The sequence below is a fragment of the Oncorhynchus nerka genome, linkage group LG9b, assembly GCF_034236695.1.
Source record: "Oncorhynchus nerka isolate Pitt River linkage group LG9b, Oner_Uvic_2.0, whole genome shotgun sequence".
In the NCBI taxonomy this organism is placed as follows: domain Eukaryota; kingdom Metazoa; phylum Chordata; class Actinopteri; order Salmoniformes; family Salmonidae; genus Oncorhynchus; species Oncorhynchus nerka.
In genome coordinates, this window is record NC_088424.1 from 39891062 (window position 1) to 39909871 (window position 18810).

An 18810-nucleotide genomic window follows, 5' to 3' on the forward strand; every position below is an offset into this window, starting at 1 on the left:
CGTTTTGATACAAACTGCGGACATTGGCAGCATTTGTGTTCCTATCTCAGGTCGTAGATGAAGCCGGTAATGTCTTACCCAGAGGAGTGGAGGGGAACCTTGGTATCAGAGTGAAACCACACAAGCCCTTTTCCCTGTTTACTGAATACACAGTATGTATGACCACTTCACTGCAGGTCAACTAGCCACCTGGTCTCCCTGTCTGTTTTCTTCCAATAGCAATTGATGAAATATCCACATCCATTGATTTTTATTTTATTTACCCTTTATTTAACTAAGCAAGTCAGTTAAGAACAAATTCTTATTTACAATGACGGCCTACACCGGAAGACGCTGGGCCAGTTGTACACCGCCCTATGGGACTCCCAATCACAGCTGCTTGTGATACAGCCTGGATTGATTGATTAGGACTGACTGACTAGTCCTTCAATTTTGATATTGATTTGAACCTTCTGAAATACATTGAGACTTGGTTTGTTTTCTTGCATCTTAATATTGTAATATTTGTATACACATCTATGCAGGGTGACCCTGATCGAACAGCAGAGTGCTATGTTGGGGACTTCTACCTGACTGGTGACAGGGGTGTCATGGATGAGGACGACTACTTGTGGTTCGTGGGTCGAGCTGATGACGTCATCCTGTCAGCTGGGTAACACTATGGTCGACTTCCTGCCCGACTAGATTTGCAGGCCTTGCATTGCATCAACCAATGGTTGTGTGCCACGTCATCGACTATGCAGTTGGGAATTAGATTGCTATGTCATTATGCTGCATTCGTAACCAAGTGAGAGGTGGGAATTTATCAGTTGTGAAGTTGTAAATACCAGTTGGATGCGTTCACGTGCTTTGAACTTGTTGAGAAACACAGATTGGCTAATGGCCAAATAGCTGATTAAACACTAAACTAAAAATACAGCTATCATGCTTGTAAACAACTTATGGTGTTCAAAAACTATATTAATACATTGTTTTTATAAATAATGTTTTGTTGCATTTAACTGCCGAAAATGTTGTTATCGAGGTCATTTCCTTAGTAGGTGAGGTCAGGGGTCACTATGTGGGAGCTCAGGATGATAGTTTCCAACTAGTCTCCCAGTTTTATGTGTAAATTCCCACTTTCCTCTTCATTACGAATGCAGCATTAGCTGACATGTTAAATACCTATCGAGGTGTTGTAAGATCTGCCATGTCTCAGCAATGTAGTCGGGCAGGAACTCAACCTAAACCTATATCTATATCTATACCTATATCTATATCTATGGGGCACAAATGTCAATTTAAAGTTATTCTCAGTCGATGAATAAGCTCAATCTGAGTCTGGAAAACGTAACAAAAATGTTTAGTTGACTATCCCGCTATTCGCCCGGGACAAGTATTACTAGAGAACGTTGGTTATGTAATTATTACTCCAGAATGTCCGTTATTCTGAAGGACGATTCGGACAGGATTAGTTTTTTCCAAACTGCCCCCTGTAATTATGACTTGTTTTCAATAAATGGACAGTTATAACGGAAGCCTGGAGGTTCTGGGTGTGAAGATATTTCAACATGTCCAGGTGATACCGGCACACTGATAACGCCAGCTTGGTTCCCTAGTTTCTAAACCAAACCAGCTTTGATGTAGTGTCGCCATAATATATGAATTGAGGAAGTGTCATCATAATCATTAGAATATATCAGCAATCTGTGGTACGTCCTAAATGCCCCCCAGCCTTCAGATGTGAGCTAAACAGTGCACGTGCACCTGAGATGTGTTTTAAGGCTATGGATGAGAAAGTTAACTTATCATTTCCAAATGTTTAGGTCAGTTCTATGCTGCTTTGCGATCTATTAACAGCAACTTTTGCTTCAAATAGGCCCAATATTTTTTTAAAGATGCATTTGACAATATTCAATTCATAATCACAAAATATATAAACAAAAGCATTCACTGTGAAAGTTGATGATACATGTAGGCCATTTATATATCACTTATGCGCAGCACTTAGTTCAATTTATCCAATCAGTTATTGTTTTCTTGCTCAAACCGTGAGCGAGCAACACCTGTCAAACTCAAACATTTCTCTCAAAACACAGGGATGTCGATTCGCACAGGACTAGCGTTATCCGAGGACCTTGGAGTTCGCCAAAAAACAGTACGTTACTCTGGCTGGGATTGTTACTCTCCTGCCATGTAGAAATGACTGGCAGGTTCAGACAGGACTAAAATTACAGATGTGGTGTTTTGTGCTCGTGCACATCATTACATTACACGACCTCCCCTAGTAAAACTAATCCTGTCTGAATAGGGCTAAAGTCTGGGTTTGTATAGGTACCGTATTCGTAGTGAAACTAATCCTGTCTGAATAGGACTAAAGTCTGGGTTGTTTGTATAGGTACCGTATTCGTAGTAAAACTAATCCTGTCTGAATAGGACTAAAGTCTGGGTTTGTTTAGGTACCGTATTCGTAGTAAAACTAATCCTGTCTGAATAGGACTAAAGTCTGGGTTTGTTTAGGTACCGTATTCATAGTAAAACTAATCCTGTCTGAATAGGGCTAAAGTCTGGGTTTGTTTAGGTACCGTATTCGTAGTAAAACTAATCCTGTCTGAATAGGACTAAAGTCTGGGTTTGTATAGGTACCGTATTCATAGTAAAACTAATCCTGTCTGAATAGGACTAAAGTCTGGGTTTGTTTAGGTACCGTATTCGTAGTAAAACTAATCCTGTCTGAATAGGGCTAAAGTCTGGGTTTGTTTAGGTACCGTATTCGTAGTAAAACTAATCCTGTCTGAATAGGACTAAAGTCTGGGTTTGTTTAGGTACCGTATTCGTAGTAAAACTAATCCTGTCTGAATAGGACTAAAGTCTGGGTTTGTATAGGTACCGTATTCATAGTAAAACTAATCCTGTCTGAATAGGACTAAAGTCTGGGTTTGTTTAGGTACCGTATTCGTAGTAAAACTAATCCTGTCTGAATAGGGCTAAAGTCTGGGTTGGTTATTTAGGTACCGTATTGGTCCATTTGAGGTGGAGAACGCTTTGATTGAACACCAGGCTGTGGCTGAGTCAGCCGTGGTCAGCAGCCCTGACCCTATCAGAGGAGAGGTACAGTATGGATGAATCAATCAAATCCATTAAAGTAATAGGTCATCCTCACCCAGAATCAAAGCAGTCAGATGATTTCAGAGCTAGGGACTATCTTGTTGGTTAGATCTCTATAAATGAACCTATATTGGCTTCAATCCCAAAATCATTCATAGCGACTGCACTATAATTGGGCTCCCGAGTGGCACAGCGGTCAAAGGCACTGTATCTCAGTGCTAGAGGCATCACTACAGACCCTGGTTCGATTCCAGGCTGTATCACAACTGGTCGTGATTGGGAGTCCCATAGGGCGGCGCACAATTGGGCCCCAGCGTCGTCCGGTTTAGGGGAGGCCGTTGTTGTATAAATAAGAATTTGTTCTTCACTGACTTGCCAAGTTAAATAAAGGTTGAATAAAGGTTAAATAAAGGTTACATAAAGGTTAATTAAAGGTTACATAAAACAACCCAGTTAATATGCCCTCCATCTTCCCAGGTTGTGAAGGCATTTGTTGTTCTAACAGCAGAGTACAAATCTCAAGACCAAGATCAACTTAAGAAAGAATTACAGACGTATGTGAAGAAAGTTACTGCACCGTACAAGTATCCACGCAAGGTCATTGTTATTGTTTTGTAAAGCTATTTATTGCTGAAAAAAAGCTTGATCAATATCTATTAGAAGGCAAAAAATAAGGTAATTCGACTTTTCTCGTCTTCACAGGTAGAGTTTGTGGAACAGCTACCAAAGACAGTTAGTGGTAAAATCAGGAGAGTGGAGCTCAGGAACAAAGAATGGGGAAGATCCTGAATGGGTGGAGGATCATCTGTTTACCTTCTTATTGGAACACTGAAGAGAATGTAGAAAAATGTCCTTACTGTGACGGTGATATGTGGTTGTCCCACCTAGCTATCTTAAGATGAATGCACTAACTGTAAGTTGCTCTGGATAAGAGCGACTGGTAAATGACTAAATTTAAAATGTTCAAATGAATCAAAACATGTGTGAAATGAATGGCACATGTCATTTTCTATTTGTCTCCATCATTGCATGAATAGCTACTTCACACTGGTATGAATGAAAGAAACTTGAAGAATAAACTTTTGATTCAGTATATTACAGCGGTGTGTGTGGTGTGTGTGTGTGTGTGTGTACGTGTTATTCCGTGAACAGCAGCAGTGATTTACTAGACAAATTAAGGCCCAAAGCAAAGTGATAATATTGAGAAAATCAACATCTATTTCTGTACAAACCTGTTTTGATTATCCCATGATCCTCGGAGGTCTTCTACTGAAGATTCTAGTTCACTGCATGTTCTGCTTCACACACTTGTTGGTGTTGATTACAGTGTGCAGTCCAGGTAGACCCCTGGGTACTGGAGCATACCACAGCCCACGCCCCAGGACACCACCCCTAACAGCATGGTACGACCCACCAGAGGCCAACCTGAGTCCCCCTACAGAAAAGAGAGACTGGCCCTGTGAATATTTTAATGCAATGTACATGTCTTTTCTCTCTTGTCTAGTTTCTAATCTGCAGGTCATTAGCTAAGTGAAAGCAAGATTTCCTATCTTATCTCAATCAGTACATCCTTCTCAGGGACCGGGCCATTGATTTAGTGGCAATCCGTGATTCAAACTGTGTTTCCCAGTGTGTGAGTGGCCTGTACCTTGATCAACTGGCTTTATACGACGTGGGTCTGCAGATATGGCCTTCCCGAATCTTCTGACCCCTCACCAATGATCCCTCACTGCCCAGGTCCACCGTCATCCTCTGACCCCTCACTGCCCAGGTCCACCGTCATCCTCTGACCCCTCACTGCCCAGGTCCACCGTCATCCTCTGACCCCTCACTGTCCAGGTCCACCTTCATCCTCTGACCCCTCACCAACGATCCCTCACTGCCCAGGTCCACCGTCATCCTCTGACCCCTCACTGTCCAGGTCCACCTTCATCCTCTGATCCCTCACTGCCCAGGTCCACCTTCATCCTCTGACCCCTCACTGTCCAGGTCCACCTTCATCCTCTGACCCCTCACCAACGATCCCTAACTGCCCAGGTCCACCGTCATCCTCTGACCCCTCACTGTCCAGGTCCACCGTCATCCTCTGATCCCTCACTGCCCAGGTCCACCGTCATCCTCTGACCCCTCACTGTCCAGGTCCACCTTCATCCTCTGACCTCTCACCAACGATCCCTCACTGCCCAGGTCCACCGTCATCCTCTGACCCCTCACTGTCCAGGTCCACCTTCATCCTCTGACCTCTCACCAACGATCCCTCACTGCCCAGGTCCACCGTCATCCTCTGACCCCTCACTGTCCAGGTCCACCTTCATCCTCTGACCCCTCACCAACGATCCCTCACTGCCCAGGTCCACCGTCATCCTCTGACCCCTCACTGTCCAGGTCCACCTTCATCCTCTGATCCCTCACTGCCCAGGTCCACCTTCATCCTCTGACCCCTCACTGTCCAGGTCCACCTTCATCCTCTGACCCCTCACCAACGATCCCTCACTGCCCAGGTCCACCGTCATCCTGGAGGGTCTTTGGGTTTGGAGAAAAGCATATCAGACTGTAGAGGGACTTGGAAAGTTAAGCTTGAACCAGTAACCTCCTGTGCCATAAATCCCAGTCCTCTTGGCAGGGACCATACGATGCTATACATACAGAGTCCCAGTACATAGCAGTGTGCAGCAGAGAGGACCCAACGCAGACGAATCAGGGCTCCACCACACGGGGAGCTTTTCACACGGGACAAGCTGACTGCAATTACTTAACCTTTATTTAACTAGGCAAGTCAGTTAAGAACAAATTCTTCTTTACAATGACGGCCTAACCCGGACGATGCTGGGCCAATGGTGCGCCGCCCTATGGGACTCCCAATCACGGCCGGATGTGACACAGCCTGGTTAAAGAAGCCTTGTCAGAGCTGTGATGTGAATTACGTCTATACTTCAAGTTGACACCATATAGCCTCCAGCCTAATGTCAGTTTCAGGTGTATGTTCAGAAAGCCACAGCCTCCATGAGTTTGATTAGTAATCATGTGTTGTGCCGTGCATGATGGAGCCCTTATGTAGACTACAGGTTTGGAATGAGAGAGAATACAGATTCCTGCTGGGCCTGTAATGAAAACACTTAACCTGAATAGCAATAGCACAGTTTTTCTCTCAAGCTTTTCTAGGTAGGCAGGCTTCCTGTGTTGATTAAGACACCTTGGAGTTGGTGTGGGATATGGCTTAGAAAATGTATGTCAATCTAAGGATGAGAAATGCGTTGTTTTCCGAATGATCCCATTATCCCAACTGTTACACCGAGAATATGTAACGGCTGCTAGCTGTCTAATGTAACGATACCAAACATAACATCATACTAATTTTTGTGTCTTGGATTTACGTTTACTATGTTACGTCTAGTCTATGATGACAGCTTGTCGACAGCGCACTTGCTGCTCTGTTCCATCCTGGCATTCCAGAGTGGTGGCATGGAGGACAGCACCCTCGCGCAGGTTTCCAGGAACGGGCACACACAAGGCGGTACTTCTGAATGTAGCTAACATTGGATGTGTTGTGTTTGTTCCTTATTTAATTTTTTCTCATTTTCTTTGATTAGTCTATTACTTTTTTACTTGAACCAAATCGCCATGGCTTGGCCGTGCATAAGCAGAGTGTGCTGTCTGGCTCGGTTTTGGAACCAGTTTGATAAATCCGATCTTTCATTGCCACTGACCATCCAGAATTACTCAGACATCGCCGACCAAGAGGTGCGATCCGTCACCAGGCAGGTACCGACGGACCGGGTTCTAACGCACAACTATTCTAGTCCGGACCACCACGGATCCCCCCAAACACCGGGAGATGCCCCGGGCACCCGGAGATCATTGAGAGGCCGGAGGGAAGCAAACTTCAAACCCCGGGAGGACTACCACCGACCCGGCGTGCCGTTCTCGAGTGTCACCCAGTACAAACAGGATTACAAACCCTGGCCTATTCCGAAGAAGGACAATTTCCCCTGGATTAGCAATTGTGGAAAAGGGGGCACCGTTGGTTCGGATAGCCCAGTAAACAGTTACCCCAATGCGAGCCAGACGAGAGGGGAGACGGGGGAGAGAGAGGAGCTGGGCATGAGGTGGGGGGAGCAGGGGACCGGAACAGCTCAAAGCTCTTACAGGTAGGCTCCATCAGTCTGACGCTGTCCATTCAGACCCATTCTGTTTCTTTCATTTCAACACCTGGAGCTGTCCACTCTCTCAAAAGCCATAAATAACTGCGCTCTAAACCTAACGATTTCATTAGTATGCTTCAAGTTATTGTTTTCTAAAATTCGTTAAATAATTGTTATTCATGTACAGTGGGCTATTGGCACAAATGTAATCTGCAGTGTGTATAATTATGCAATACCTTTTGAACGGAAATTGCCACCAGGCTAGGTCTTGCAGTTCAGCAGTTCAGTGTGTGTGTGTGCGTGTGTGTGTGCATTCATGCAAAATACATGAGATGCATTAAGTGTCAAGCTACAGAAATAACCAATAGTTTTAATCTGAACAGTAGGCAGCTACTAAAATAGAAACACAGCAAAACGCTTCCAATTATTAATAAACTCACACACATTTGATATCCCCTTGATTAGAGTGCATGATTAGAGACCAAATTAAAGCGTTTCTGCAGTTTGATAATCCTCAACATCCAATGGTGTTTCTTTATGATGACAGCATGCCCCGCCCCATTCTCATTTCCCAGAAGCACTGAGCTGAAATCTCATGCGTCATTACCAGAACCCACCCAGGCCCCTGTATTGCTCTGCTCGAATCCCAATGGACATCATTACCCTTAATCAATGATGAGCCTGATTAGCTTGTTTATGCTTTGGTTAGTCTGATTTACACAACAATATGGAATTTGCACAATGTTCTATGTAAAATAGGAGACAGTATAGAGAGCATAAAGCCAATGGACAAAACTTTTGCAGTGTTTGTAAAATAAGAATTATTTTCAGACCATGGGAACGCTCCCTTACACTTCCCTCTCCTCCTTGTAGACAGGAGTACCGGCCTTGGACAGGGGCAAGACCGGCCAAGACCACTAGGAAACAACGCCCCCCTGCCCCGTACGCCAGCCCCCCGTCGGGGGTCTCTCACCTCCCCAATGAGACCAGCTACCAGGCCGCTTACAGCGGAGCCAGGGAGGCTTTCAGACACACAGAGCTTCACCAGAGGGACCATAATACCACCACCTCCACCGCTGGGCTGCCGACCACCACCTCCATCTCCACTGTCCCCAAGGCCCCTGTAACCCTACTCCAGCCTTCCTCCACCACAACCACCCCTACCATCAGCACCAGCCTCCAGCAGAGCAGCCTGCCAGAGAGACCCAACCTCAGTATAGGAACCATGGGAGAGGTGAGACAGAGGACAGAGTTTCACAGTGTTCAGGGCATAAATCCATCTTTTTCCAATGTTATTCAAAATGGTCTGAATCCTTGAGATGAGCAAAGTCTTAGTGGCAGCATCTTGTTCTAGAAGTCATTGTACACATCTGTGATGATGCCCTGTTCTTTAGGTAGTACTATTTCAAAGGCAAAGTCAGGTGAAAGACATAGAATAGACACTGTAGTGACACAAAGACACTGTGTGGGGAACATAGGGTAAGGGTATGGTTAGGGACATAGCCATTGTTCCAGCCTGGTCTCAGGTGTTCCCCGTGGTGCTGAGGCATCTCTAAGAGGTGATACTGTGATCCTGTTCTGTCCTAAAGCTGCTCAATGTGTCCCAGCTGTTTCAGATTATAACACAAACTGCCAGGCCTATGACGTTGACCTGGTTAGAGAGAAGCAGGCATTACATACAGAGAAAAGATAGTCAATAATATTCAGATATTTGGACAATTAGGATTTGGAGACTCAAATCACAGAGGTTTTGTGTCCTTGTGGGTTCAGGTGGAGAGAGAGAGAGGCGAGGTGAGAGAGAGAGGCGAGGTGAGAGAGAGAGAGAGGAGGGGTGAGAGAGAGGAGGGGTGAGCGAGAGAGGCGATGTGAGAGAGAGAGAGAGGAGGGGTGAGAGAGAGAGGCGAGGTGAGAGAGAGAGAGAGGAGGGGTGAGAGAGAGAGGAGGGGTGAGCGAGAGAGGCGATGTGAGAGAGAGAGAGAGAGAGAGAGAGAGAGGAGGGGTGAGAGAGAGAGGCGAGGTGAGAGAGAGAGAGAGGGAGAGAGAGAGGAGGGGCGAGGTGAGAGAGAGAGAGATTTGAGAGAGAGAGAGAGAGAGGTGAGGTGAGAGAGAGAGAGAGAGAGAGCGAGGTGAGAGAGAGAGGAGGGGTGAGAGAGAGGAGGGGTGAGAGAGAGGAGGGGTGAGAGAGAGAGAGAGAGAGAGAGAGAGAGAGAGGGGTGAGAGAGGGAGAGAGAGAGAGAGAGAGGGGGGCGAGGTGAGAGAGAGAGAGAGAGAGAGAGAGAGGGGGGGCGAGGTGAGAGAGAGAGGGGCGAGGTGAGAGAGAGAGGGGCGAGGTGAGAGAGGAGGGGTGAGAGAGAGAGGCGAGGTGAGAGAGAGAGAGAGAGAGAGGAGGGGCGAGGTGAGAGAGAGAGGGGCGAGGTGAGAGCGGAGGGGTGAGAGAGAGAGAGAAGTACTGTATATCTTTCCTGTTTTGATCCCAGCCCGCCCCCTGTTCTCTCCCTGGGTTAGTTCAAGGCAGACGTTGTGTGACAGGGAGTGGAACTCTTTAGCGAATCTCCTGGGGTTTAATGCCATCCCACCTGCCCCGCTTCTCTGTGCCATCTGCCAGTGGTGAGTGGGAGAGAACGGGCTGAGCAGACTCGGCTTTCTGCTTTCACTCACTGTCATCTATGCCAGAGAGATTGGCATAGATTAAAGAAAGAAGACACTCCTGCACACTGCTTGCTAGGAATTTTTCAGTTTTAAAATTAATAGTAAGTTGAAACACACAAAAAAGTGAAACTTTGAAAGCAAGCACTGTGGAGGAAAGTCTGTTTTTGAACCTTGTTTTATAAATATTCCAGCGTAGCTGAGTGTTAGTGCTGTAGGTGTGCTGGTACATCTCTTTTCAGGAGCAGAGAGAAAGAAAATAAGAGGGAAGAAGATACTTTCCGGTCAATTCAAACTTTCTTTGGATGTTCTTTGGGAAGATAACATTTTCTAAAAGCAAAAACATGCTCCACTATAGCTTCCCCAAAAAGCCACGATTAAACTTATTAAACTTTTTGGCTAGTCACATGGGAGAACATGTATTAGCCTCCAAATCAGATATAGAAGGCCAGTGCATAGCCGGTCTTAGCCAAATGTTGTAGAATGCCAGTATGACAGTGTTTGACAGGCCACAGGGTTTAATAATATGAGACATGTCATCTGTAGGTCATAGTCTATTAATTACCATGGCCCAGAAATCAGTGTGAGATGTGTGTGTTCAGCATGAGATGGGTGTATGTGTGTGTTCAGCGTGAATGCGTGTGTTCAGTGTGAGATGTGTGTATGTGGGTGGTCAGGGTGAGATGTGTGTAGTCAGGGTGAGATGGGTGTATGTTTGTGGTCAGGGTGAGATGGGTGTAGTCAGGGTGAGATGGGTGTATGTGTGTGGTCAGGGTGAGATGTGTGTATGTGTGTGGTCAGGGTGAGATGGGTGTATGTGTGTGGTCAGGGTGAGATGGGTGTATGTGTGTGGTCAGGGTGAGATGGGTGTATGTGTGTGGTCAGGGTGAGATGTGTGTAGTCAGGGTGAGATGGGTGTATGTGTGTGGTCAGGGTGAGATGTGTGTAGTCAGGGTGAGATGGGTGTATGTGTGTGGTCAGGGTGAGATGGGTGTGGTCAGGGTGAGATGGGTGTGGTCAGGGTGAGATGGGTGTATGTGTGTGATCAGGGTGAGATGTGTGTGGTCAGGGTGAGATGGGTGTATGTGTGTGGTCAGGGTGAGATGTGTGTAGTCAGGGTGAGATGGGTGTATGTGTGTGGTCAGGGTGAGATGTGTGTAGTCAGGGTGAGATGGGTGTAGTCAGGGTGAGATGGGTGTATGTGTGTGGTCAGGGTGAGATGTGTGTGGTCAGGGTGAGATGGGTGTATGTGTGTGGTCAGGGTGAGATGGGTGTATGTGTGTGGTCAGGGTGAGATGTGTGTGGTCAGGGTGAGATGGGTGTATGTGTGTGGTCAGGGTGCATGCAGGGAAATGTACACCTCTACAGATCTGTTTCCAAAACAAATTGGGTGCAAAGGATTTAACTCCTGAAAAGTAGACATTAGATACAAACTACAGGCTAAAGAGAGAGGTCATCATATTGAACCCTCTCTCTGTACAGCCCCTCACCCATCAACCAAGCCCTCACCCATCAACCAAGCCCTTACTCATCAACCAAGCCCTCACCCATCAACCAAGCCCCATCAACCAAGCCCTCACCCATCAACCAAGCCTCAGTGTACCGCCAGCTCTACCTACTGACAACAACCTAGTGCTCTATTGTTTTTATCCTTTTCTGAGCAATCTGCCAACACAAAGCAAAACCCAGGGGATCGATATTAAACAATACAGTCCAAGCCTCCACACACTGCCAAGTCATTTTTGCCCCCCCCACCCACTGAGCTCTCTGACCAAGCCCCCAGGCACGCACACATCCACTTGATCCGTTTTCATAGCATTCACCCATCCATCACGGATATTAATACTGAAGTCCTTGTTATGCTTTTGAATAAACAAAATCAGAAACTTAGTTATGGAGAGGGAGAGAGTGATATACACTACGGTTTAAAAGTTTGGGGTCCTTGTTTTTGAAAGAAAAGCACATTTTTTGTCCATTGAAATAACATCAAATTGATCAGAAATACAGAGTAGACATTGTTAATGTTGTAAATAACTATTGTAGCTGGAAACGGCAGATTTTTTAAAATGGAATATCTACATATGGGCGTAGAGGCCCATTATAAGCAACCATCACTCCTGTGTTCCAATGGCACGTTGTGTTAGCTAATCCAAGTTTATAATTTTAAAAAGCTAATTGATCATTAGAAAAACCTTTTGCAATTATGTTAGCACAGCTGAAAACTGTTGGTCTGATTAAAGAAGCAATAAAACTGGCCTTCTTTAGACTAGTTGAGTATCTGGAGCATCATTATTTGTGGATTCGATTATAGGCTCAAAATGGCCAGAAACAAAGAACTTTCTTCTGAAACTCATCATTCTATTCTTGTTCTGAGAAATAAAGGCTATTCCATACGAGAAATTGCCAAGAAACTGAAGATCTCGTACAACGCTGTGTACTACTCCCTTCACAGAACAGACTGGCTCTAACCAGAATAGAAAGAGGAGTGGGAGGCCCCGGTGCACAACTGAGCAAGAGGACAAGTACATTAGAGTGTCTAGTTTGAGAAACAGACTTGTCACAAGTCCTCAACTGGCAGCTTCATTAAATAGTACCCGCAAAACACCCGTCTCAACGTCAACAGTGAAGAGGCGACTCCAGGATGCTGGCCTTCTAGGCAGAGTTGCAAAGAAAAATCCACATCTCAGACTGGCCAATAAAAAGAAAATATTAAGATGGGCAAAAGAACACAGACACTGGACAGAGGAAGATTGGAAAAAAAGTGTTATGGACAGACAAATCTAAGTTTGAGTTGTTCGGATCATTAATTAAAAGATTTAAAATGAAAAGATGCTGGAGGAGTGAACCATCTGTCAAGCATGGTGGAGGCAATGTGTTGGTCTGGGGGTTCTTTGGTGGTGGTAAAGTGGGAGATTTGTACAGTGTAAAAGGGATCTTGAAGAAGGAAGGCTATCACTCCATTTTGCAGCTCCATGCCATACCCTACCCTGTGGACGGTGCTTAAATGGAGCCAATTTCCTCCTACAACAGGACAATGACCCAAAGCACAGCTCCAAACTATGCAAGAACTATTTAGGGAAGAAGCAGTCAGCTGGTATTCTGTCTATAATGGAGTGGCCAGCAGTCACCAGATCTCAACCCTATTGAGCTGTTGTGGGAGCAGCTTGACCGTATGGTACGTAAGAAGTGCCCATCAAGCCAATCCAACTTGTGGGAGGTGCTTCAGGAAGCATGGGGTGAAATCTCTTCAGATTACCTCAACAAATTGACAACTAGATGCCAAAGGTCTGCAAGGCTGTAATTGCTGCAAATGGAGGATTCTTTGATGAAAGCAAAGTTTTAAGGACAATTATTATTTAAATAAAAAATCATTATTTTTAACCTTGTCAACATCTTGACTATATTTCCTATTGATTTTGCAACTCATGAGGGCGGCAGGTAGGCTAGTGTTAAGAGCGTTGGACCAGTAACCGAAAGGTTGCTGTATCGAATCCCGAGCTGACAAGGTAAAACTCTGTTGTTCTGCCTGAACAAGGTAGTTAACCCACTGTTCCCTGGTAGGCCATCATTGTAAATACGAATTTGTTCTTAACTGACTTGCCTAGTTAAATTTAAAAAATGAATGTATGTTTTCATGGAAAACTAGGACATTTCTAAGTGACCCCAAACTTTTGAACTGTAGTATATATAACACCTACTCATTGAAGGGTTTTTCTTTATTTTTACATTGTAGAATAATAGTGAAGACAAACTATGAAATAACACATATGGAATCATGTAGTAACCAAAAAAATGTTAAACAAATCCAAATATATTTTATATTTGAGATTCTTCTTGGCATTCTCAGCTTCATGAGGAATGATTTTTCCAATGGTCTTGAAGGAGTTCCCACATATGCTGCGCACTTGTTTGGTGCTTTTCCTTCACTCTGCAGTCCAACTCATCCCAAACCATCTCAATTGGGTTGAGGTGGGGTGATTGTGGAAGCCAGGTCATCTGATGCGGCACTACATCACTCTACTTCTTGGTCAAATAGCCCTTACACTGCTTGGAGGTGTGTCGGGTCATTGTCCTGTTGAAAAACAAATGATAGTCCCACTAAGCACAAATCAGATGGGATGGCGTATTGCTGTAGAATGCTGTGGTAGCCATGCTGGTTAAGTGTGCCTTGAATTCTAAATAAATTACTGATAGAGTCACCAGGAAAGCACCATCACACCTCCTCTTCCATGCTTCATGGTGGGAACCACACATGCGGAGATCATATGTTCACCTACTCGGCGTTTCACAAAGACACGGCAGGTGAAACCAAAAATCTCAAATTTGGACTCATCAGACCAAAGGACAGATTTCCACAAGTCTAATGTTCATTGCTCATGTTTCTTGGCCCAATCAAGTCTCTTCTTTTTATTGGTGTCCTTTAGTAGTGGTTTCTTTGCAGCAATTTGACCATGAAGGCCTGATTCTCCTCTGAACCGTTGATGTTGAGATGTGTCTGTTACTTGAAATCTGTGAAGCATTTATTTGGGCTGCAATCTGAGGCTGGTAACTCTAATGAACCTATCCTCTGCAGCTGAGGTAACTCTAATGAACTTATCCTCTGCAGCTGAGGTAACTCTAATGAACTTATCCTCTGCAGCTGAGGTAACTCTAATGAACTTATCCTCTGCAGCTGAGGTAACTCTAATGAACTTATCCTCTGCAGCTGAGGTAACTCTTTTCTGTGGCATTCCTCATGAGAGCCAGTGTCATCATAGCGCTTGGTGGTTTGTGCGAATGCACTTGAAGAAACTTTAAAAGTTCTTGAAATGTTCTGCATTGACTGACCTTCATGTCTTAATGTCTTAAAGTAATGATGGACTGTCGTTTCTCTTTGCTTATTTGAGCTGTTGTTGCCATAATATGGACTTGGTCTTTTACCAAATAGGGCTATCTTCTGTATACTACCTCTACCTTGTCACAACACAACTGATTGGTTCAAACGCATTAAGAAGGGATTTTTTTTTTAAGAAGGCACACCGGTTAATTGAAATGCATTCCAGGTGACTACCTCATGAAGCTGGTTGAGAGAATGCCAAGAGTATGCAAAGCTGTCATCAAGGCAAAGGGTGGCTACTTTGAAGAATCTAAAATATTTGTTTAACACTTTTTTGTTTACTACATGATTCCATGTGTTATTTCATAGTTTTGATGACTTCACTAATATTATACAATGTTGAAATTAGTACAAGTAGAGAAAAACCCTTGAATGAGTAGGTGTGTCCAAACCCTTGAATGAGTAGGAGTGTCCAAATTCTTGAATGAGTAGGTGTGTCCAAACTTTTGAATGAGTAGGTGTGTCCAAACCCTTGAATGAGTAGGTGTGTCCAAACCCTTGAATGAGTAGGCGTGTCCAAACTTTTGAATGAGTAGGTGTGTCCAAACCCTTGAATGAGTAGGTGTGTCCAAACCCTTGAATGAGTAGGTGTGTCCAAACTTTTGAATGAGTAGGTGTGTCCAAACTTTTGAATGAGTAGGTGTGTCCAAACCCTTGAATGAGTAGGTGTGTCCAAACCCTTGAACGAGTAGGTGTGTCCAAACTTTTGAATGAGTAGGTGTGTCCAAACCCTTGAATGAGTAGGTGTGTCCAAACCCTTGAATGAGTAGGTGTGTCCAAACCCTTGAACGAGTAGGTGTGTCCAAACTTTTGACCGGTACTGTATATATTTTAAATTAGCAATACCCATACAGCTAAGAAAAGATGCCTAGCAGTCTACAAGCCATTTAGTTCTGAAACACATGCAAGCTTTCAGAGTCCTCCCTCTCTGGTAAACATTTAGGCATACCATTCTGTAGTTCCATTAATGTGTCTACTGACAGTGTTTTCTCCCAACAGACATTTTAAGAACCTTCCAGAAATGTTTTTTAGCACCACTGGAGGACATGGCTTCAGCTTTTCAATGTGATATAAAAAGAGAGTTTTTGTATAAAACCAGATGTACAGGGCAGGAATGGGGGTGTGGTTTACAATGGGTTAAAGTGCATAACAAGAGGATAAAACAAAGCATTATGCTAATCACACTCCTTTGCACCCCTTTGCTCTCTCACCCACTCTCCTCTCACCCTCCCTCTCTCGATTTCCTCTGTTTATTGGCTCTCTCCTGCCTCCTTCCCTCTTACTGTTCCGTTAAATGTGAACTTCTCCCTTTTCTCACAATGCGTCTGACTACAGGCACGGTCCTGAGCCGAACCCTCAGGGTTCTATCAAGGGAGGGAGGGAGGGAGGGAGGGATAAAAAGAGAGCAAGAGAGAGAGAAATAATGGATGATTTGCCATTTAGTTAAAGTGTGAAGCGATGCAGTGTGTTGCAGACTTTTCAGTGTGAATGTCATTTAGGAGACGCAGACCTGGCTGCTGTACCGAGTCGAAGACAATGTGTGTTGGAGAAGGGAGGGAGGGGGGGGGGTGGACACCCCCACAGAGACATATAAACACACAGGCAAACAGACTCTGAAGCACGCACACAAAAAATATATATTTTTGAAGCCGCAGTTTGACAGATTTCATGTACAGACACAGCCTCTCATCCAGAAAATAGTCACATTACATTTTCTTTATTGGCCCAAGAGACTGTTGCTGAGACTACAGACCTACAACTCAGAAAAGTATGCTTTGATCTCAAGACAAACTCTGCCAAGTACACCTTCCATTGTATCACTACTAGTCAAACTCTGCCAAGTACACCTTCCATTGTATCACTACTAGTCAAACTCTGCCAAGTACACCTTCCATTGTATCACTACTAATCAACTGCATTGGAAAAGGCAGATTCATATCTAGAACATCCCACTGGGCACAGACGTCAATTCAATGTCTATTGCACTTTGGTTCAACGTAATTTCATTGAAGGACGAGGAAACACCAGTGTATTCCCAGTGGGATGTTACTTGATAGATGCAGCATGCAAACTTCCTTTCAGGGTCGAGTGAAATTCCATTAATGTAGGCCAAATAGGTTCCGGCTGGATGTTATTTCAGAAAGTCTGGCATCAGCAGCCTTTTGCAGTGATGAATTCTGTCTTCTAGTTCACTGGTGAATTCTGTCTACTAGTTCACTGGTGAATTCTGACTACTAGTCCACTAACAGCAGTGATGAATTCTGTCTACTAGTTCACTGACAGCAGTGGTGAATTCTGTCTACTAGTTCAGTGGTGAATTCTGTCTACTAGTTCAGTGGTGAATTCTGTCTACTAGTTCAGTGCTGAATTCTGTCTACTAGTTCACGAACAGCAGTGATGAATTCTGTCTACTAGTTCAGTGATGAATTCTGTCTACTAGTTCAGTGATGAATTCTGTCTACTAGTTCACTGACAGCAGTGGTGAATTCTGTCTACTAGTCCACTAACAGCAGTGGTGAATTCTGTCTACTAGTTCAGTGATGAATTCTGACTACTAGTCCACTAAGAGCAGTGATGAATTCTGTGTACTAGTTCACTGACAGCAGTGATGAATTCTGTCTACTAGTTCACTGACAGCAGTGGTGAATTCTGTCTACTAGTCCACTAACAGCAGTGGTGAATTCTGTCTACTAGTTCAGTAATTTATTCTGTCTACTAGTTCAGTGATGAATTCTGTCTACTAGTTCACTGACAGCAGTGATGAATTCTGTCTACTAGTTCACTGACAGCAGTGGTGAATTCTGTCTACTAGTTCACTGACAGCAGTGATGAATTCTGTCTACTAGTTCACTGACAGCAGTGGTGAATTCTGTCTACTAGTTCAGTGATGAATTCTGTCTACTAGTTCAGTAATGAAATCTGTCTACTAGTTCCGTGGTGAATTCTGTCTACTAGTTCACTGACAGCAGTGATGAATTCTGTCTACTAGTTCAGTGGTGAATTCTGTCTACTAGTCCACTAACAGCAGTGGTGAATTCTGTCTACTAGTTCAGTGGTGAATTCTGTCTACTAGTCCACTAACAGCAGTGGTGAATTCTGTCTACTAGTTCAGTGGTGAATTCTGTCTACTAGTTCAGTGGTGAATTATGTCTACTAGTTCACTGACAGCAGTGATGAATTCTGTCTACTAGTTCAGTGGTGAATTCTGTCTACTAGTTCACGAACAGCAGTGATGAATTCTGTCTACTAGTTCAGTGATGAATTCTGTCTACTAGTTCAGTGATGAATTCTGTCTACTAGTTCAGTGGTGAATTCTGTCTACTAGTTCACTGACAGCAGTGATGAATTCTGTCTACTAGTTCAGTGATGAATTCTGTCTACTAGTTCAGTGATGAATTCTGTCTACTAGTTCACTGACAGCAGTGATGAATTCTGTCTACTAGTCCACTAACAGCAGTGATGAATTCTGTCTACTAGTTCAGTGGTGAATTCTGTCTACTAGTTCACTGACAGCAGTGATGAATTCTGTCTACTAGTTCAGTGATGAATTCTGTCTACTAGTCCACTAACAGCAGTGGTGAATTCTGTCTACTAGTTCACTGACAGCAGTGGTGAATTCTGTCTACTAGTTCAGTGGTGAATTATGTCTACTAGTTCAGTGGTGAATTCTGTCTACTAGTTCAGTGACAGCAGTGATGAATTATGTCTACTAGTTCAGTGATGAATTCTGTCTACTAGTTCACTGACAGCAGTGGTGAATTCTGTCTACTAGTTCAGTGGTGAATTCTGTCTACTAGTTCACTGGTGAATTCTGTCTACTAGTTCAGTGGTGAATTCTGTCTACTAGTTCACTGGTGAATTCTGTCTACTAGTTCAGTGGTGAATTCTGTCTACTAGTTCACTGACAGCAGTGATGAATTCTGTCTACTATTTCAGTGATGAATTCTGTCTACTAGTTCACTGACAGCAGTGGTGAATTCTGTCTACTAGTTCAGTGGTGAATTCTGTCTACTAGTTCAGTGCTGAATTATGTCTACTAGTTCACGAACAGCAGTGATG

At 44.2% G+C, this 18810-nt stretch overlaps 1 protein-coding gene across 5 annotated transcripts in view; it reads left to right on the forward strand.

Moving 5' to 3' along the window:
* The window catches only part of acsm3 (acyl-CoA synthetase medium chain family member 3), a 33185-nt gene that overhangs the window by 6128 nt on the left and 8247 nt on the right, over window positions 1–18810 (forward strand). For 2 of the 5 annotated variants that reach the window (XM_065013680.1, XM_065013679.1), the window contains exons 10-12: window positions 51–152; window positions 525–652; window positions 8103–8463. In XM_065013680.1, coding sequence (XP_064869752.1) covers window positions 51–152; window positions 525–652; window positions 8103–8463 — 591 coding nt within the window. Of the gene's footprint in view, window positions 1–50; window positions 153–524; window positions 653–2990; window positions 3091–3564; window positions 3685–3789; window positions 4186–8102; window positions 8464–18810 lie in introns of those variants that run through there. The other 3 variants (XM_029654616.2, XM_029654614.2, XM_029654617.2) reach the window with 3 other exon arrangements.